Source organism: Haematobia irritans, chromosome 1, assembly GCF_050003625.1.
Source record: "Haematobia irritans isolate KBUSLIRL chromosome 1, ASM5000362v1, whole genome shotgun sequence".
Classification (NCBI taxonomy): Eukaryota; Metazoa; Arthropoda; class Insecta; order Diptera; family Muscidae; genus Haematobia; species Haematobia irritans.
Genome location: NC_134397.1, coordinates 266,261,891 through 266,283,643, shown reverse-complemented (window position 1 = coordinate 266,283,643; position 21,753 = coordinate 266,261,891). Strand labels below are relative to the sequence as shown.

The following is a 21,753-nucleotide window of genomic DNA, read 5'->3' as shown; positions in this document are numbered from 1 at the left end:
ACATTTTATATTTCTAATTACGACTTAGTTCAGCCGATATTTTGTAAAATAAACTATTTATACATTTTAAAGAGCAACTGATACTGATGTTGTGAAATACCCCTGTAGAATATGACTGGACTGTATGACTGCGATTCGTTTTATTATTTCTCAGAGTAATAAGACAAGAAATTTTTAGTTTCAGTATTTACTGAAAATGAAATGCAGATGTTCACCGTTTAAAAATTGAAGGGAAAATAGTAAAAAAGAAAACGTCTTAAAACGATGATAGTTTAATGTACTAAATTCAACAGAGATAGTATTCACAATAGATTTTACCTTTATCTCTTTGGAGATTTATTGAATGACTTGGGTTAAAAGAACCGTTTGGTTATGTTAGGTATAGTGGCAGCCCGTTATTTTAGTCTCACTTAGACTATTCAGTCCACTGTGATACCACAAGTGTTGAACTTCGCTCTTATCAATGAGTGCTGCCCGATCATACGTTTAATTCAATAACAAGGGACCTTTTTTATAGCCAATTCCGATGAGACTACTTAGAGAAGTTTTGAAACACTCAAAAATTCATCAACATTACAACATAGGGGCATAATCAACTGCTGTAAAACTTTGAGGTGTTTGGTCGAAACTGCGATTGAACCCTCAACCCTTTGTATGCAAATCGGCCACGGTGACTCCGATTAAAAAATGGTCTGCTGGAAGGCTGAAATTATATTGGACCTAGGGTTTGCAAAAGGGTGGTCGAATCGATATCCAACTGTCTACTTATGACTAAGAAAATATAGGCACCATCATAGTAGATATTGAAGCTGTTGACAATTCATGACAACTGCACGACTGAAGATGTGAATAATTATATATAATCCCAGCAAAATAAGCGTCGCCAAAAAGTTGTGAAAATGTTCGTTTTGGATCCGAAAGTGGTGCAAAAGCGTTGAATTTAACATGGGCTTGTCATAGGACGGATATCCACCATTTCAACAGCCGTTGCACAGAATTTGCATCACTTCTTAAGGTGTGATCCGAATGCAGTTTTGTATGTGAATTGAACAATTTTGTGATATTTTGCCAAATAAATATTTTCTATATTTTCAACGCTTCTCTGTTGACCTCAAATATTTTCAAATATTCGTAATTTTTATACCCTGCGCCACTCTGTGGAACAGGGTATTATAAGTTAGTGCATATGTTTGTAACACCCAGAAGGAGACGAGATAGACACATGGTGTCTTTGGCAATAATACTCATGGTAGGTCCCTGAGTCGATATAACCATGTCCGTCTGTCCGTCCGTCTGTCTGTGAACACATTTTTGTGATCAAAGTCTAGGTCGCAATTTAAATCCAATCGCCTTCAAATTTGGCACATGCTCCTAATTTGGGTCAGAATAGAACCCTATTGATTTTGGAAGAAATCGCTTCAGATTTAGATATAGCTCCCATATATATCTGTCGCCCGATATGCACTAATATGGACTCAGCAGCCAGAGTTTTATACCGATTTGCTTGAAATTTTGTACAAACATAACACTTAGTCGTATAGTCAAGTGTGCAAAAAATCGGTTCAGATTTAGATATAGCTCCCATATATATCTTTAGCCCGATATGGACTTATATGGCCCCAGAAGCCAGATTTTTGGCCGAATTTGGTTGAAATTTTGCACTAGGAGTACAATTAGTAGTATAGTCAAGTGTGCCAAATTTGATTGAAATCGGTTCAGATTTAGATATAGCTTCCATATATATTTTTCGCCAGATATGGCCGCAGAAGCCAGAGTTTTGGCCTAATTTGGTTGAAATTTTGCACTAGGAGTACAATTAGTAATATAGTCACGTGTATCAAATTTGATTGAAATCGGTTCAGATTTAGATATAGCTCCCATATATATGTTTTTCTAATTTCGACAAAAATAAAATACCAACATTTTGTTAAATCGCCACTGCTTAGTCGAAAAGTTGTAAAAATGACTCTAATTTTCCTAAACTTCTAATACATATAGTAGTAGTAGTAGTAGTATTCTTTATTTCAACATTAAACATTTCATAAAATCTTTTAATAACAAAATATTTTGTACAATATATGTATTTAATGTTTAAATATAAGAATAAAAAAAAAATAATGTGACGTTGACCTTAGGTCGTCAGTCTTTAAATTAATTATGGAATGCTTAGATTTTTTTTTTCATAGGTTAAATTCAGCTAATAGTTGTGCTCTGTATTCTATACAAATTTTAATGAACATTGCTAGTTTCTTCCAGTTTACGACTAATCCATTTAGAATGTTAATAAGAAAGTTTTCTTGAAATGTGATAGTTTGAAAAAACATTTGCCTGAATATATATTCAGGCATATATAATACATATATATCGAGCGATAAATCATAAATAAACTTTTGTTAAGTTTCCTTAAAATTGCTTCAGATTTAAATGTTTCCCATATTTTTATACTAAAATTGTGTTCCACCCTAGTGCATTAGCCAACTTAAATTTTGAGTCTATAGATTTTGTAAAAGTCTATCAAATTCTGTCCAAATCGAATGATATTTAAATGTATGTATTTGGGACAACCCTTTATATATAGCACCCAACACATTTGACGGACGTGATATGGTATCGAAAATTTAGATCTACAAAATGGTGCAGGGTATAATACAGTCGGCCCCGCCCGACTTTAGACTTTCCTTACTGGTTGTAGACTAGATTTAGCACTTTTCAGAAGAAACAAGATACTGGGCTCTTATTTCTTTCAGACTATGACCGACTTGCGAGTATGCAGTATGAGGAATATCCTCGTCTTCATCAAGTCTTCGGGGTGGAGGAACTAGGCGCGTCCAAAGGATACATTATCATACGATAGACTCATTCCGGCCGGAAGTAGACGGACACGAGGAGGAAGATGGAAAGAAGTTAGAGGCATCGCAATGGACCAACTATGGTCTAAGTGGACACAAACCCGCTAGTTCGGATTCGTGTCAGCCTCCATAACCTAACCTAACCTATAGTCTTTTATTCATATACAAAAGGCTAACAGGGGGTTATACCAAAAAATGGACTGATACATCTCAACTTCGGCACACATATTTGGGGTCCCAAAATATCTCTAGATCTCCAATTTCAGGCAAATCGGGTAATAAATACAGTTTATAGAAGCCAAAGAATAAAAATCGGGATATCGGTCTATATGGCGTCTATACTAAAACATGGACCGATACGGACCATTTTCGACACACCTCTTTATGGTCCCAAAATACCTCTAGATTTTCAATTTGAGGAAAATCGGATAGAAAATACAGTTTCTAGACGCCCAAGAACCTAAATCGGGAGATCGGTCTATAGGGGGGGGCTATACCAAAACATGGACCGATACGGGCCATTTTCGACACACCTCTTTAAGATCCCCAAATACCTCTAAATTTCCAATGTCAAGCAAATCGGATAGTAAATACAGTTTCCAGACGCCCAAGAACCTAAATCGGGAGATCGGTCTATATGGACCAAAACATGGACCGATACGGGCCATTTTCGACACACTTCTTTAGGGTCGCCAAATACCTCTAAATTTCAAATTTCAGGCATATCGGATAGTTTCTAGAAGTCCAAAAAGCAAAATCGGGAGATCGGTCTATATGGGGGATATACCAAAACATGGTCCGATGGGCACCATTTTCGGCACACATCTTTATGGTCCTCAAGTACCTCTAGATTTTCAATTTCAGACTAATTGGACAAAAATTACGTTTTTATAAGCCCACGACCCCAAATCGAGAAATCGGTTTATATGGGGACTATATCAAAACTTGACCTGCCTGCAACCAAAAAACGAATCTGTGCCAAATTTCAGGACGATAGGGCAATTATTGAAGGCTGTAGCGTAATTACAACAGACAGACAGACGAACATGCTTATATAGTCTTAGAATTTCTCCCTGATCAAGAATATATATACTTAATATATTCGGAAGTCGATATTTCGACTGAAAAAAATGGAAAAAAGGAATTTCGTGTTTTGATAAAATACTGTTTACTGAAGGGAATACCTACGGTGGAAGCAAAAACTTGGCTTGATAATGAGTTTCCGGACTCTGCCCCGGGGAAATCAACAATAATTGATTGGTATGCAAAATTCAAGCGTGGTGAAATGAGCACGGATGACAGTGAAGGCAGTGGACGCCCGAAAGAGGTGGTTACCGACGAAAACATCAAAAAAATCCACAAAATGATTTTGAATTACCGTAAAATGAAGTTGATCGAGATAGCAGAGGCCTTAAAGATATCAAAGGAACGTGTTGGTCATATCATTCATCAATATTTGAATATGCGGAAGCTCTGTGCAAAATGGGTGCCGCGCGAGCTCACATTTGACCAAAAACAACAACGTGTTCATGATTCTGAGCGGTGTTTGCAGCTGTTAACTCGTAATACACTCGAGTTTTTCCGTCTATATGTGAGAATGGATGAAACATGGCTCCATCACTACACTCCTGAGTCCAATCGACAGTCGCCTGAGTGGACAGCGACCGGTGAACCGTCTCCGAGGCGTGGAAAGACTCAAAAGTCCGCTGGCAAAGTAATGGCCTCTGTTTTTTGGGATGCGCATGGAATAATTTTTATCGATTATCTTGAGAAGGGAAAAACCATCAACAGTGACTATTATATGGCGTTATTGGAGCGTTTGAAGGTCGAAATCGCGGCAAAACGGTCCCATATGAAGAAGAAAAAAGTGTTGTTCCACCAAGACAACGCACTGAGAACGATGGTAAAAATTCATGAATTGCCCAGCAAAAACTCTCATTACCCGGTAATCTTGTAGGTAAGCCGTTTTAAAAAATAATAACCACTTATTAATTGGCATCGCTCCGGATTACATTTACATACGCATGTCCTAGGAGGAAAGTACTTCTCCCCAGGCATACTTTCGGCCATGAAATAAGTAGTGCTTTTAAAGCATATAATAACATAATATGTAATCACTTATTCGTAGATACACCAAAGCTTGTAAAATAGCCACTTATTGTCTCAGGCAACCAAATCACGAAAATATTGATTTCTATCGCCGATTACAATGGATCAAAATATGGCGAGTAATGGTGTAATAGGAGCACTACATCCAGAAAAAAGTGCCTTCGAAACTAAAGGAAAAAATATTCATCCATTTAGATTAGCCATTTTATTTGCATTAAGTTAAATTACACTAGTTTACACTGAAAATGTACACTTGATGAGAGCCGACCTTTTTTATGTATTTTGATCTAAGTGTACATGAATTTTTTATTTTTTTGTAAACTAGTGTTATTGTGTGAAATAATAAAATTTAGTTGCCTCAGTAAAAAAATCCTAAACTGAAAGCAGTTAGGAATAGTTCATTAACTACCCACAAAAAAATTTCACGAAAATTTTTCCAATTAAAATTTTATTTGAGTTTTAAAAAATATTCAATTAAAAATTTAATTTATTCAACAAATTTTTTAATTGAAATAAAAATCAATCACAAAAATAATAGTATCAATTAATTAATTAATAACATTTCTGTGATCAATTAAAAATTAATTGTATCAATTAATTTCGTGATTGAATCACAAAAAATTTATGGCATTTTACTAATACTGTTTTCTTCGCAGGGTATACGAATTTACTACTGAACAAGAAAATTTTATCCATTGATAAAGCATTCGTAAAAATGAACAAAAACCGAACAAAAACTAAAACCAAATTTAGTAAAATTTCTTATAAAATGATAACTCTGACTTCCTTTATTATAGAAAGCTTATCATTCATACGAATAACACTTAGCATAACACTTAGCATAAGAAAAATATTTCAGTTCATTCGTACTAAGAAGTATTCAATCCTTTCAATTCTATTTTATTAAGCCAACTGCCTAAAAATTTGAGAATAACTATTCGAAAATTATTAGGCATTATATTTATTTTTGTCATTACAAGTAAGTCATTATAACTCACCGCAATGTAATGCAACGTGTAATGGCAGCATTACTCCTGGTAATGCGAATTGTAATGAGATGCGGTTACCTAGTTTTTGCTGGGTGGGCTTCTAATTGCTTCCCCAACACCGTATTCTCCAGATCTGGCCCTCAGCGACTTTTTCTTGTTCTCAGACCTCAAAAGGATGCTCGCAGGGAAAAAATTTGGCTGTAATGAAGAGGTGATCGCCGAAACTGAGGCCTATTTTGAGGCAAAACCGAAGGAGTACTACCAAAATGGTATCAAAAAAAAATGGTATACAATTTTAAATTTACACACTTATTATTTTATGTATCTTTCTTAGGCTATAGTCATGTAATACATTTTTTATTTGGCCTCATTGGCTTTGTATTATGAAATAAATGGAAATTGAAAATTGAATTGAAATTGAAAAAATTGGAAGGTCGTTATAATCGTTGTATCGCTCTTGAAAGGAACTATGTTGAATAATAAAAACGAATTTTGACAAAAAAACGTGTTTTTTTTTGTTAGACCGGGGACTTATCAGTCAACCTGTTATAGCCCGAGTTGACAAAATCGAACTAAACTTTAACTCTGGACAAGACAAAATTTGGAAAAGACAATTATTTTTGGAATTGCATGGAGCTTTTTTATACTGTCTATAATTTATTTGATTTTTATGAAGCTCCATAAGGTAAGGTAGCTAACCAACTTTTAACTTCATATGTAAGTTAGGAAATATTAACAAAATATTTCATTTGTAGTTACCCAGAGAAAAGATATATCTGCAAATTACTTTTAATTGACAGCTAAAGCCTAACGAAACTACATGAAAATATCCGTTTGAATCTGCTGTAATCCTACATTGAATGCCCCTAAAATCTTTACATACCGTATATTCTAATTACAACAAAAATTTACTCTTAATCATATTCCGCGTATCGATATCGAAAGCAACAAACAACTAAGAAATGTCAATGTGCAGTTTTTATTATTTTGGAATACCCCAATATGGAATAGTGTGAATCACAGAGTTGTAGAGGGAAGACTTTTGTTTTTTGCTACTGAATTTTGATTCGAACGCGTAGTTTTACTTTCCATGAACACATTGTTGTTAGTCATAAAAAAACACAAAACATTGCAAAAGTAAATGTAATTGAAGACATTTGTTTCAATCGTGAACTCACACATAGCCACAAACAAACTCACACAATGAACATACAATTATTATTTTAATCTTTGCGTCACCATGAGGGGTTTTGAAATTTAGCGCCACCATCAACCGAAGGTGGAAATCATCTATCAAATATTAGAAGCGAGCTACTGGAGATATGCAAGTGAATAAAATTGCACTACAGTACTCATTTAAAAATGGATATTATTTGGCACTTGAGTGCTCTCGGTTAATATCCACAATCATGGTTACGAAGCACATTGTCACGCTCACAAATTTCTGTTACGAACTTTTAATGCATTCTAATTCTTGGTTGAAAATTCGCAAATTTTTCTAGATTGAACTATTTTGACAAAATTTTAATAATTTCTACAATTTTATTAATTCTTACTCTGTTTTTAACCCATTTGAAACAAAAAAATTACCCATTAAAAGTTTTGAAAAAGGCGAGTTATAAAAAAATAATCAAAAAAAACTTCCTGTGTATTTATAAAACATCTTTGGGAGGACATTTTTGGAAGTGCTTTTAAAGTTGTGCCTTTGGAAATCCAAAGAATTCACACTTAATAGAATCAATATAAGATACCCGTCACAAATACACTCATTAGAATCAATATAGGATTTCCGTGTCCACGACCTTATCTTCAGGAGCTTAATTGTCCACAAAACACACGTCATGTAGTGAATTCAATGCTTCTCACTTTCATGCCTTTAATTTCGAATATTACGCTCGACTCGCGCGTGGATTATGAAATTGTGAATCACGTGCCCACCTCTACTAGTTAAAGAAAACTAGGCATTGCATTCTAAATAAAACTGCCAAGCAGTCTCATCATAAGCTTAGAGAACGGGAAAGAGTTCTAAACAGTGTTGCAGTGCTAAGCAAAACTGGCAGAAAAATGCCTATATGCATATTTTGAGCTAGATTCCGTAATAAAAATTGAAAGGCTTAGTATTTCACTTCTTGATTAATTTAGTGTAAATGAGATTTAATTCAAGATTACATATTTATTAATAACTTTCGATATTGGAAATTATGTCAAAGTTAAAAGTCATATTTTGATATCACTGCCAGTTAACAGAAAGTAATTTGCAAATGTCTTTTCTCCGGTAAACTTAAACTGAAAAATGTTCATCAGTTAAGTTCCTAATTGGTATATGGAATACATATGATGACAGATATGTCCATAGTACGGTTTAAAAGTTCGTTAGCTAACGAAACACTAACGGAGCTTCATGAAAATGGGGGTAAATCGAGGTAAAACTCACAAATATAACAATTTCACTTGGGTTTACTTGAAATTTTGGGCAGAGAAAGAATCTTGCAAAATGTTGCAAATGTTGTTGAGATATCATTCATATATATTAACGCAGATTGACAAACATAGGCACCCTTTTTTAGATTTCAAACATCGAATTCTCAACCTGTCAATTTTTTTTAGGTTTTTCGATTTGTCTTTTAATTGGAAAATTTGACATCCAGCCTTCTTAAAATGTTTGAGCTTTCGAACTTTGCCTTTTTTTAATTGGAAAAGCTTTTTAATTACAGCAACTTTGATCTCGCCCAAAAACTGAAACTAAATCATGTGGCCTACGAGATGAGATTCAGGCAATTTTAGTTGGAGTTGGATAGCACACAATTTGGTCCGTATAAATGGCCAAAAATACGATCGCAGTGCTTCGAAACACGTCTATGACATCGTGGCAGGAGATTAATCATGGATTTACGCGAATGAGCCCGAAAGGAAAGAGTATGGGTGTTTTTAGATGAGCCTAATCCAACAAAAGGGACCCGTGCATGAAGCAATTCCAAGCAGATCGCCTGTCTTTCAGAAGATCTGGACATGATGTGGGACGCTGAATAATGAATGTTGGATGTCGAATGTGGTATGCCGAAAGCGATCAATCACACAAAGTTTTCAAAATAAAATTTACCGTACCTTTAATGCTAAATAAGCTTCATTCCAATTAAATTTCATGTATATACAGTGAAACCTCTCGAACTCTGAAACTCGGACACCTCCTAAACATGGACAGTTGTCTGGGGACGTTTGCAATATTAACACAAAAAAATTAAACTCTCATATCTGGAAACCTCTCAAAGGTGGACAAAATTTAGGCCGCCCTGGGTCGATAATCAATGTTCGACTAATCAACTTTTGGTCCAACAACTTAATTACGATCTCAATGAAAATATAATTCAATTAACAAAACTATGCAGTCCTTAAAATGGTGTTCTAGCTAAGAATTTCAGCTCTTCCGAATAAGCTGTATTCTGTGTTTGGCTAAGATATTTTGCAAAAAAAAATCTATGGATCCTATTAATGTTCAAATATTCGATCTTATTCAAATTGACTTTCTCATTTTTTCTAATCTTTGACATTTTCTTAATTTCAATTCGTGGCCCACAACCCAAGCGTAGTAAGGCCTCTGGGGGGAGGGCTTAACCCCCTCCAGAAAAAATTAGCCCCCCCCTAGAATGTGAAAATATATGATTTTCCATTATATATTGTTACTGTAGTATAGATAGGGGGGCTACAGCCTCCCTGGTTAAAAATATCTAGATACGGCAATGGTATTGTTAGATGTTTGAAATTTGTGCAAATATTTGATTTCTTAGATCCATATAAAAAAAACATCTTGGAAAGTCAGTGTATTCAAAAGATTTAGATAGTAAAACTATATTAAGAAATCGCCACATTAACCATACTATATAAAATTAATTCGTAATTCTAAATATAGGAAACAATGACAGCATACAAAAATTTGCATTTGTTTTGCTGTAAAGAATTACTACGTAAAATTGTAAGTAAAAAAGTTAACATTGCTGCAGTGAATGAACAAACAACTAAACTAATGATAGCATTCAAGACAGCTTATTGGTGGATTCAGCAAACGCTTCGTTTACAGCTTGTCCATGCCTACAATTTCGTCCACACGGTTATGTGAATAGGTGACCTGTGAATGCAATGTAGATGATTTTTATTTCCCTACAAGAAATGGATCAGCCGTTGTCCCTGATGTGTACGGCCCAGTCCCAGTGCTGGTCCGGTCATTTTAATATGGCCTTTGGACTCATTCCAAAGGACACGTCCCGGGGCTGTTTAGTACATTGGGTATAGTGATAGCCTGATATTGATATTTGTATGCTCAATTGGTATTCAGCCCATTGTGATACCACAGATGGTCAACTCATCCCTTATCCATGAGCGCTGCTTAACATAGAATCGGAGAGCCAATAATATATCAAGAGTGTATAATGTCTATGAAAATGTTAAAATTGCGTCGTCGTCCGCAAAACGTTCTAGGAAACATTATTGACTTACAATCTTATTGACTTCCTCTGCTTTTTTATTGGCACATAGTTTACACTGTCATATATATATGTTATATATGTAATGATGTTATTTATCAAACACTTTTGTATATTTTTGTAATTCAATCGATGTTTGCTTCAATTTCTTTTATTTTTAAGGACGCACTGACATAAACAAAATTCGATAACGAAGATTCGATAACTTCACGAAGATTCGATAACTTCAATTCTACGAAGATTCGATAACTTCAATTGTTAGTTGCCTAAGAGGGGTTTTAGACGATGCAATTGGTTGCGTGCAATTTTTTGTATTCTCTTTTAAAGTTGCTTCTTAAAAACTTCAGCATTTATACGTTGAAATTTTTCATGCAATCGCTTGAAATTTCAAGTTTCAGAAATGTCAAAAAATTGCAAGAGGAACGGAAAACATGAAATTTTTTCTACCCCCTTTGCTTCTCTACCCCGTTTGCCTACAAACAAGAATTGCGTGCAATTATTGCATGCAATTATTGCATCGTCTAAAACCCTTCTAACAAAGAACAACGTACGTGGACTTTGTAATTTTGGCAGGGTAATAGGAAATTGGTACAAACGGCTGGTACAGGTGCTCCCTTTTTTTTGACAATTTCAAAATTTGCTTATATACATATTTCTTTGATTTCTGTATTATCATGATCAAAATACCAAAATTGACTGTTGTTCAACATTTTCCACGATTCGCGATTTCAGTTGATTCGTTTGGGTTCAACTCAGTCATACTTTCCACCATCAATTTGCGCTTCTAAATCAAGTTATCTCTTGTTTTTTAATACAAATACACATAACATTTAGCTTCTTTATTGCTTTATTTAAATTAAATAATTTCGTTTTAAAACCTGCTATTGTACAATTGTGTAATCTGTACAATTTTATGTACATTTTTATTCTCGATTTTCGAAATTTAATTAATTTCGATTAATATCGAAAATCGATTTTTTTATTGATACACACGGTGGAGCGCCTTTTTATTTCTATGAGATAACGGTATTTAAATGCAAGTTAATTAATTAAAAACTTTAAAAATGGAAGTGTACATGGAAGACGACTACGACGTTGGCGCTTGTGAGTACGCCAAGGAGGTGTATGTTCCTTGGACTACAATGAGAGCGCTTGTGGAGGGGGTATGTATTATATTTATACCCTCAACAGGTACATGGTGCCCAAAATCGTCCCTCAGTCGTCCGTCAAATAATAATAATAACCCCATTTTCATGAAGCTCCGTTAGTGGTTCGTTAGCTAACGAACTTTTAAACCGCACTATGAACATATCTGTCATTTTGCCTATATTCCATACGTCAAACTGTTAAGTTAACCGAAGAAAGATTAGTTAACTGGCAGTTAAAGCCTAACGGAGCTACATGAAAATGGCCGTAAGTTATGTATGTTAAATATAGTTTGTATAATAATTTCTATATATAATTTCTATATATAATAATTTCTATATAAAAATGTGGAAAAATTAAAATGAGCGCGTAATTTCAGAAGGCATCGAATACGTTGAAGCTGTGGACGAGGTGGAGGTGGACATGGCTGAAGTAGTGGACAAGGAGCAAGTGGAAACGGGTGAAGTGGACAAGGAGCAAGTGGCTGAAAATGGTAAGTAGTAAGTAGTAGTCTGGTCTAACCCATAGACAACTGCTCATTAAACAGTCTGGGACAAACATTTATGACCCTGTTTCCAATCGCAGCAGAAAGGAATATGTTGAACTGTAAATAATTCTGATAGTTGTATTGTAGTAAAAGTGTTGATTCAAAAAGATTTTGATATCAAAAAATAATATAACAATTGAAAATGTTCATAAACTGGAGCACTAGTGCCAGGCCTATAATGGGTCCACTAATTTCTAATTTCTGCAATAAGTTCCACTTGTAGAAGTATATAAAAAATAAAAAAAAATCGTTGAAGTGCAGAAACCCGGTTAACCGATGGTCAACTCGGTTTTCGCGGTTAACCGAAAATGCTATTTTTTCATTATCCGGCGGTTTCGGTTTGTGTAATTGAATCCGGTTAAACGGATTTTAGACAAAAATTGATAACATTTTCTTTTTAATTTTGTGTTTTGCTTAGAATGGCTGAAAAGTACACAAATGCAATGCAATAACTAGAGAATAGTAATCGTAAAAAGGCGATTTTAGTGGCTAAACTCGAAACCACCTTCAAATGTAAATTAATAAAAGGGGTTGTTTTTTTACAAGTGTTATTGTATAATCAAAAAAATACTACTAATTGTTTGTTAACCTTTAAAGTTATAAAGTCTTTGACTAAAGAGACTTTATGATTTTATCCCGATAAGCAGAAAATTTCTTTTCTGCAGTATGTCTGCTGTTCCAAAATAACAGATTGTTTGCTGAATTGAATTAAATTAAAATGGGATTTGTTTTCGTATTATTTTTTTCCTTTGAATAGATGAAAAATTTGAAGATATTTTTAATGAGCATTCCGCATCAATATGGCAAATATTTTTAAAAGAACTTGGGAAATTCCCGGATTTGCATGACCACATGCGAGGCTATTATGAGAAAGCCCTGTGTGCAACATTAATGCAACGCCTGATAAAAAAAAATCAGGTGTTTGCGCACAAAGAAGCGGCTGATTTCCTTTTCAAAAGGTTTTATGATGGCAAGAGGTAATTTACTATATAATTCAAATATCTTCATCACTGATAACACATAATCATCTCTTTCAATAGTGACGTTGATGATGATGATGAATATGAATATGATACAAATAAAAATAAAAATAAATTTTGTAACAAGCATAAGATAACCCAAAAAAAGGCGTAAGTATATAAGTAATAATAAAAGGTATATGTTGCAAAATGCACTGAAAAAATATTGTAGTGAGGCCAAAGATTTCATATCCTTGACGAATAAGAATCATTGACGTAACTTGCAAAGTTTTCCCTTGTTTATAAATTCCTCAATTCTCTTTTAGGTATGAAGCGAAAGGCAACAATGAGGTGCAGAATAGGGATGAGGCGTTGCAAAATAAGTTTCCTTGGGTGGAGTTCCCAACGAAATTTTCTTTTTATTGCAAATTGTGCCGTATCACTCACAAATATGTATCGTATTCGATCTTACATAGACACTCAAAAACATTGAGGCATCAAAAAAACTCGTAAGTATACAAGTATATATATTTAACAAATACAAAAATAAAAAATATATTTTCTTTTTTTTTTATTTTAGAGAATCATCAGCATCACCATCATCATCACCTTCAATGTCATCACTGCCATCACCATCTCCAACATCGCCATCAACACCTTCAATGCCATTGCCGTCAACTTCTTCGTCATTGGAGGAGTTTTTGGAAGAAACCAAAAACTTAATTGAAACATTCCCTCCATACCAAATAGAGAACTTCAAAACATCCGTGGAAAATCTTTGCCGTAAGTTCTCTCTCCAAAGGTAAGATTAAAAACAACGTCATAACATATATTCTGCAAATTATAATTCAATTCTAAATCTAAATTCAATTTCAAGGTTGTCTACAACAAATGCAGCGGAGAAGTAAAGGAGCTGGAAAAATTACCGAAAAAATGTGTTGTGCTGGTTTCCTTTGGGAGTATGATTTGCGATTACTAAAATGTGTACAGAAATAAAATTTTGACAATATTTTTTAAAGAAATAAAATTTTCTATTGAAATGAAATTTTGACAAAATTGTTAAAATAAAAAATTTTGACAAAATTTTTTACACAAATAAAAACAAAATTTTATAATGAATAACTTTCTGTAGAAATTAAATTTAGACAAAATTTTCTACAAAAATAAAATTTTTGCAAAATTTGCTACAAAAATAAAATTTTTGCAAAATTTTCTACAAAAATAAAAATTTTACAAAATGTTATATAGAAATAAAAATTTGCGATAAATTTATATAGAAATAAAAATTTGACAAAATGTTATATAGAAATAAAAATTTGCGATAACTTTATATAGAAATCAAATTTTCTAAAAAATATAAAATTTTCTATCAAAAAAAAATTGAAAAAAATTTATATAGAAATAAAATTAGTTATAGTTATTAGTTATAGTTTCATCATTATCCATTAATTCCAATAAAAGCTATTAAAAATAATTGAAAAATTTCCATCAAATTTCTGTTGTTTTCATCACCTCATAGCAGATAGGAAGAACAGATTATTCTGACGAATTCGCCAGGGAGATTTCTATGAAATCACTTAGAGAAATTTTGAAATGCTCTCATATATCACCAGCATTACTTTTTTCAAATTGAACTCATAACAATGGACTAAGGGGTCGGAAAATAAATCGGACACTTTATCATAACTCATGATCCTTAGTACCCAAGGCGGATATGCTAACCACTGCACCTGGGTGTTTTCCATCCATACCATCCGTCTGTTTATACATTGCATTTCCCAATAATATTTAGACATTTTTGTTGCATTTCCTCCCACCATCGCAAAGGCGATTTAAATTTAACTATGGGTCAATTGCTAGTGTTCTCTTAGCATATGCTGATAATGTGGCCCAATTTGGGTGGCCATATATCCTAGTCGAGGCCGTTTTGTGATGCTTCACCAAATTTGCCATAAAACACTGGGTGGCTGACATTCCAAATGAACGGATGAACGAATGCATTGGAATCGTGGAGCCTTGAGGGGGGTTGGTTTGAGTAATTAAAAGTTTATGCTTCTGTGAATATTATCGCTATGCTATGCGCTTTGTATGCAAACGCCATTGACCATTGATGATTTTGATGCCCTACGCCATGAAAGGTATATATTGTTAGTCATTGCATAAGCAACAACACATCAAAATTGGGGTATTGAAAATAATGGAGTAAATTCTAATTCGACAATGAAAGACAATGAAAGCTGTAAGAACGAAATGGACCTTAGGTTAGGTATAGTAGCAGCCCTATATTTCACGCTCACTTAGACTATTCAATCCATTGCGATACCACTGTGGTGAAGTTCTCTCTTATCACAGCCCGATTCTATGCTAAGCTCAATGATAAGAGACCTCCTTTTTATAGCCGAGTTCGAACGACGTTCCATATTCCAGTGAAACCACTTAAAGAAGCTTTTAAACACTCAGAAATGTCACCAGCATTATGTTACTAAGGTGGGATAATCTACGGCTGACGAATTTTTTGGTGTTTCATCGTAACTTGGTTCGAAACCACCAACCTGTGTATGTATAATACCTGGCGGGCATGTTAACCATTGCAGCTCTGTGGGTCCCAAACAAACAACATCGTCTTCAGTTTTGGATATTTGGACTTATTTACTCAATTTACAGCCATGGTCGGAAAACGAACTTTTGCACTTTCGAATAATTCTTAAGGGGGCATTTTTTCTGAATCGTTGAATGCAAGGAGTTATACATATGATTAAGAATTTTAACTGTGGCCTATGTAACTCCCACCTGTATTCCTAGAGTGGTCCTAACTAGTCTTCACGAAAATCCACAATCTTTACTACATCCAAAACTGCGACACCTGCTGTCTTCCATCCACCTTCCATTAAGGGTATATCGAAGAGCATACAAGAAAGAATTCAGGACAAGCGTTGCAAGTATTGTCACTAATCTTTTGGATTTTCACCGTCAGCAGAATATAAAAATTTCATTCTTTTTGTTCTGTTATTTGTGTCGCAATTGTATTAATGCAAGTTTTCTTTGTGCCGATTCGAAGATGATTTGAAGAGCGACCACTTACAAAAGAAACACTAGAGCAGGCTCACCATCACAACGCTCAGACTCTCGTATTCTCTATCACTGCAGTTAAGTTGGTTAACTGGAGCGTATATTCATGATTAGGCTCAGAATAATATTTTTGAGTACAAAAAAAAACAATAGATGGACCTCAATATCAGTATAATGGGTAGGTCTCGAAAAAGTTTAATTTTCATACTGATTCATGAAGTACCAATTCATGTTTCCAAAATTGTTTGAAACTTTTCCACCGTAGTAATGCGAGTTGTGAACAAACGCACTATTGAAATATCTTGAATTGATGATGATAATGCTGCACATTACATCTTCGTCTTCTTTTTGCAGCATACCGATGCGGGCATGACGATGAAGAATGATACCGGTTTTTATGTCCAGCCAGTGGACACTAGACCAAATAGTTTGGATGACTCTACATTGCAGAATGCTTTACCACAACCTTGGACCGATGAAGAATGTGCAACAGAGACCTTTTGTGGTTTGCCACTATATAGTACAAGGTGGATGGAATGGAAGTGAGTAGCTTGTCCATATAGCTTGTCAATGCAAATATTTTATGAATTGTCTTGTCCATAGAAACTCAATGAAATGGGTTCCAGCTGCTCCACCCAACTTAATGATTCCCACAGAGTATTTAAAATTTTTTCTTTGATATTATATTAGATATATTAGACATCGATTAGTATTAGTGACTTTAATTTATTTAAAAATCCTAATAAATTTTTGAATGAATTTAAAAACGAGTTTATATTTACGAGGGCGTGTAATCGTAAATTAATTATGAAATATCATAGTTTTGAATATTTTGTAAATAAGATGTTTTAATACCGTAATATTTGATTTCGTTTAATAAGAATTTTGAATTGGCACATAACTGCACTCGAACTGTTCCTTTGGCGACATATGAGGACAATATCCGCCCAATATGAAATCGTAAAACATCCAAAGTTAATTTCGTTGTAAACGGATAGCTCCTAATATAGAAAAATAATTCTTCTATCCATTCTGTGGAACATTTTTGGATGTCTATTGAATATATATCTTCATTGCAATTAAAGAAATCATCGGCAACGAACTTGAACCCAGACAGGCAACTTTTTACTTTGCTGCATCCATGCGAATTGAAAAATATTATCCATTCGTTTAAAACAGATTCTGTAAATAGAATACACTTTAGTTTTAAGTTTAAGTAGCTAGCGAACAGCGCTTACCATAATTGTCTCTTGATAAATTAGAAAAACATTCTACGAATGCCTTCATTCTCTCCAAAAACTCAACCGTCTTTGCTTTTGTCTCACTTTCTGGCTCTATTTCCTTGATTTTATTTATTATTTCGTTTGAGAATACATTCTGCACCGCTTCAAAGTCTCTAATGCCGTAGTAATATCCTTTTGGACGGAAATGAGTTATGCAAGCTTCTGGGTAAAAGTTTCTGGCTTTCGTTATCATGTCGCCATCAATGTCAAAGTGACTTTTTAATATGGCATTAGTTATCCCTATTATCAAATGTGTTAGATCGGGAATGAACCATATTTGCTTGTCTAACGGATTGCAGGAAGACAGTTGCGGCAAGTATTTGGCCTTGAAATTATCCCCACTATTAAACGTTTTACAAATACTATACAATTTTTGGGAAATTGGACATTGATCGGCGGAAATGCAAATTACATCAAATCCACATTCATAGGCAACGCAAATGCGTTGGGCTATTGAATTCTTTAAGCGTCCGATTGTATTTAGACCATTTTCGATAATGTCGTAGGACAATATACACTGCCAGTCGCTTCCAATACCATTCAAAGCAAATATTCGACATAAACGTGTATCATCGTCAATATCAGCCGTTACATTGATTTCATCATACGATAAACAAACTTTGCGACTTTGCGACGACGGCAGACTTTTCGCAAATGCTGTTAGTATTTCTTTAACTTGTGGATACATTTCTGGCATAGCTCGAGTAATGAGCCTAGAATTAAGTACTTCAGGAATACTGCGACCAATACCTAATAGAAATAAAAAGAAGTACGGAGCGAGCCGTCTATATTATTACCGTTGAGAATTTTCAAAAAGTGGTACAAAATTGGCAAACGTCGAAAAAAGTGGCACAATTATTTTTGAAAAGTGGCACATTCTTTTTATCTTTTTATTAACTTATACCAAAAAAAAATTAAAAAATAAATGCCGCTGCTATGAGGTAAAACTAAAATATATTTAGCGAATTCATGCAAATTGGAAAACAATGCTCTTTAAAGCTTTTTTTAAAATTATAACCCAGAAAAAATGTGAACTCAATAGTTTTTCAGTTTTTCATGGAATTATTATCTTTTTTTGCGCACTTTGGTTTAATGAATTAAAAAACCGTTAAAAAATTGTACACAGATTTGGATTTAACTTGAGATTTAGATTTCTTTAAATTTGTAAATTGAACTTCCTATGCCACTAAAGACATTTTTAATTTTTGAACTCGATTTTTTTCCTTTCGAATTAATTTTTAGTTTTTAATTTTTCTTTCGAAAAATTTTATTAATTTGTCGTTGTTGTTATTTTTGTGTTATCGGCGCAGCATTTGTAATACTATTTGTAATAAATTTTTCTAAAAATGTTATTTTTTTTTAAATATTCAAAATTTTATAAAAGCAATTAACTTTTTTTTCCTGAATATTAGTTTTAACTGAAAACTGAATTTGAATATTAGTTTTAACTGTAACATCAGCTTTTGGAATGTTTCGTGGTCTATGCATTCGCAACTTTGGGTGTAAACTTCCCAAAAAGTTTAACATAATTTGAACGAACATAACGATTTTAAACAGTATTATACTTAACTGTCGAAAATTTTATCATTAAAGTTAACCGGGAGTTAACGCCGGGAGTGAAATTGGTATATACATACCCCCTCCACAAGTACTCTTATAGTACTCGTTGTGAGTAAAATATTGATTCTGCACTCATTATCAGGTGATTCCACACCACAAGAGTCCATTTCAGGTACATACTCCTGGGCGTTTTCATTAAACTGCTCCAGCGGACCTGTAATAAGTAGCAGCTGTCAATAAGCATGTATACTTGTATACTATATACTTATAAACTTACTTTCAACATCACCGGCTTCATATTCGTTAACTTCAAAATTTGATCGAACAAAGAGCGACGGTTCCACTATTTGGCTTGAGGGCATCGCCAAATGTTCCAGAGGAACGTAGTCTTCCATCATCTCAGATGGGTTCCCATAAGCAAGTCGTTCCGTATGAGTTTCGTACAACACCATGTTTGCTGGAATTTTATTGGGATCCAATCCAAGTACATTGCACCATTCCGCTTTATTTTGTGGACGAAATGAGTACAATGTAGCTCTTCCACCCATAGTGGCTTTACAAATGACGCAAAATCGCTTCATTAAATTTAAAATAATTTAAATAAAAATTCATTAAATTTAAAATAAACCGAAAACACTCCCGAAGCGTTGCCACCCCGCGCACCACCTCTCAACACCCCCCTACGACGATCACACGGCCTCAGGTCGTATACCCCGCGCACCACCTCTCAACAACACCCTCCCCTCTGGCCACAGGTCGTATGCCAGATTGACTCTTCTTCTTACCTATTTTGCTCGTTCCTCTTTAACATGATGTTCGTAACAAGCATATGTTTAAATAGCTGTGTTCGGGCATAAGGTGTGTACTATATTCGGTTATCGAGTTGAAAATCACTTTATATTCGCGATTACTTTTCCTGAAATAATCTAAATTATAAATGAAAACCAACATATTCCCATAATATCTTGCCGAAATTTAGAGGGACAAGAAATCAATTGAGTTAATTTATGCACGAAAATTTCAATTCGAAAAGCGAACATAGCCAACATTTTTTGAATTTGACGGCGCTTCTGAGAATCCGCACCACGTCGAAAACAGACGTATACGATATCCAAAAATCCTCGCAAAAGTGCCTTCTGCTGTCAGAAGTTATCCACGCAATTATTAGGTGCCTTTTAAGACAAATTTAGAACGATGTCAATAAGAGCCCCTTCAAACTATTAGAAAAAGTGAATTTTAAGATAAGGGCTGTTTTCTTTTAACACTGGATGCAGCATTTGTATGGGCTATCCAGAACATCATCTCATCATCAGTGCAAGTCGAGTCGGTGTTACCAGATTGCATTTTGATAAAGTGACGCTTTTTAGATTCACAATAGCAGTTTATTGTGACTAATTTATCGAATATCATGAAATTCAAAGTGATACAGTGTCATGAATAATCGCAGCAGTACATATTTATAACTATTTGAGCATTTCATACATTAAAAATTTAAGATTTCACTTGTTTTCTGTGATTGTTTTTAAACAGCTGATGACAGTTTTGCATATTTTTTGGAGATGTCCTGGATAAACGAGTACTCTGTTTTCTTTTAGTCCGTGACTGCTTAGGGTATCCAGTGCAAAAAGAAAACAGCCCTATAGTTGTAAAAGAATCATTGTGGTCAAGTAAAACACGATTGTTTAGATGTTTATTAACAACAAACAGGGTACCGGCCTTAAAATGTAACATTGTTTCATTAAAAAAAATAAGGTTTTCATTTAAAAACTAAAAACGAAATACAAATAAAACAAATACATACGGCCGTGAGTTCGGCCAGGCCGAATCTTATGTACCCTCCACCATGGATTGCGTAGAAACTTCTACGAAATACTGTCATCCACAATCGAATTACTTGAGTTGTGGTATATTTATATATAGGCCGGTATGCACCTCTAGCGAAACATTTCATTCCCATAAGAAATGCATTGCTATTTATGCTAACGAAATTTTCGGTAGCGTTCAATTTCGTAAGCTGGTACGCACCTCTAATGAAAATAACAGGGTTGTCAAAAGCATATTTTGGCAGCAAACATTTAATTTATTACAATCATTGTGTGCGTAAAAGTTTTAAAAGGTCTGTAAATAATAAACAATTTATTTGAGGAATATTTGGAACATATACTAACAATTTTTAAAAGCGATTAGCTGGTTTAAAATTTGTGTACACAGCCCTGTTTTTTTGTTGTTGTAGACTTAAATAAATTTTTGCTACCGAAAATTTCGCTAGAGGTGCATACCGGCCTTATATTTAAAAATTCTTAACATCGTTTTCTAAATTGTGAGTTAGTCCATACATGGAGAGCCAGAATTTAAATATGGGGGTCGCTTATATGGGGGCTATATACAATTATGAACTTTGCTTCTCGGGTGAAATTTGCTTCTCTTAGAGTCCCCGCGAGCCGAATTTGGGGGTCCGTTATGGGGTCTTAGAGCAATATTTCGATGTGTTATAAACGGAATGACAAAGTTAATATACCCCATCCTATGGTGGAGTGTATAAAAATTATAAACATGTATGGAACTAACATGGTAAATGCCAAAAATTATGGATTTGGGAGGTCCCTTGTCATTGAGCTTAACATAGAATGGGGCAGCACTCAGTGATAAGGGAGAAGTTCACCACTGGTGAGCCTGAAATATCGGGCTGCTACTATACCTATGTTCGGTTTTCGAGTTGAAAACCACTTTATTCTCGCAATTACTTTTCCTTAAATAATCAAAA

The 21,753-nt window shown here is 34.3% G+C and overlaps 3 protein-coding genes and 1 long non-coding RNA gene across 6 annotated transcripts in view; 1 reads left to right on the top strand and 3 right to left on the bottom strand.

Annotated features, from left to right (window-relative positions):
- alph (protein phosphatase alphabet) overlaps positions 1-10,563 on the bottom strand; it is a 42,229-nt gene extending 31,666 nt beyond the window's left edge. Inside the window, exon 1 of the mRNA XM_075292869.1 lies at positions 10,439-10,563. The gene's annotated coding sequence lies outside the window, so the exon portion shown is untranslated. The remainder of the gene's footprint in view (positions 1-10,438) is intronic.
- Positions 10,564-11,436: 873 nt separating this feature from the next.
- Positions 11,437-14,122, top strand: LOC142222600 (uncharacterized). Of its 2 annotated transcripts, none has more exons than XM_075292819.1 (7): positions 11,437-11,588; positions 11,951-12,064; positions 12,876-13,095; positions 13,159-13,248; positions 13,404-13,586; positions 13,658-13,879; positions 13,955-14,122. In XM_075292819.1, exons 2-7 carry the CDS (start codon positions 11,995-11,997, stop codon positions 13,983-13,985), a joined length of 816 nt encoding a protein of 271 aa, XP_075148934.1. In that variant the 5' UTR covers positions 11,437-11,588; positions 11,951-11,994; the 3' UTR covers positions 13,986-14,122. The 2 variants fall into 2 exon arrangements, with proteins under 2 accessions (XP_075148934.1, XP_075148943.1); XM_075292828.1 differs by having other exon boundaries at positions 11,449-11,588; positions 11,954-12,064.
- On the bottom strand, positions 13,584-14,117 carry LOC142222619 (uncharacterized). The gene is made up of 2 exons (XR_012718331.1): positions 14,004-14,117; positions 13,584-13,911 (listed from the first exon to the last, which is right to left on the bottom strand). It is a non-coding gene; the product is annotated as an uncharacterized LOC142222619 (long non-coding RNA).
- A 2,730-nt stretch (positions 14,123-16,852) lies between the features above and the next one.
- LOC142222584 (uncharacterized) lies at positions 16,853-19,726 on the bottom strand. 2 transcript variants are annotated; one of them, XM_075292800.1, is made up of 3 exons: positions 19,067-19,203; positions 17,385-18,179; positions 16,853-17,328 (listed from the first exon to the last, which is right to left on the bottom strand). In XM_075292800.1, the coding sequence occupies exons 2-3, from the start codon at positions 18,124-18,126 to the stop codon at positions 16,952-16,954; spliced, it is 1,119 nt and encodes a 372-aa protein (XP_075148915.1). In that variant the 5' UTR covers positions 18,127-18,179; positions 19,067-19,203; the 3' UTR covers positions 16,853-16,951. The 2 variants fall into 2 exon arrangements, with proteins under 2 accessions (XP_075148915.1, XP_075148924.1); XM_075292809.1 differs by lacking the exon at positions 17,385-18,179 and adding an exon at positions 19,267-19,726 and having other exon boundaries at positions 17,186-17,328.
- Positions 19,727-21,753: the final 2,027 nt, after the last annotated feature.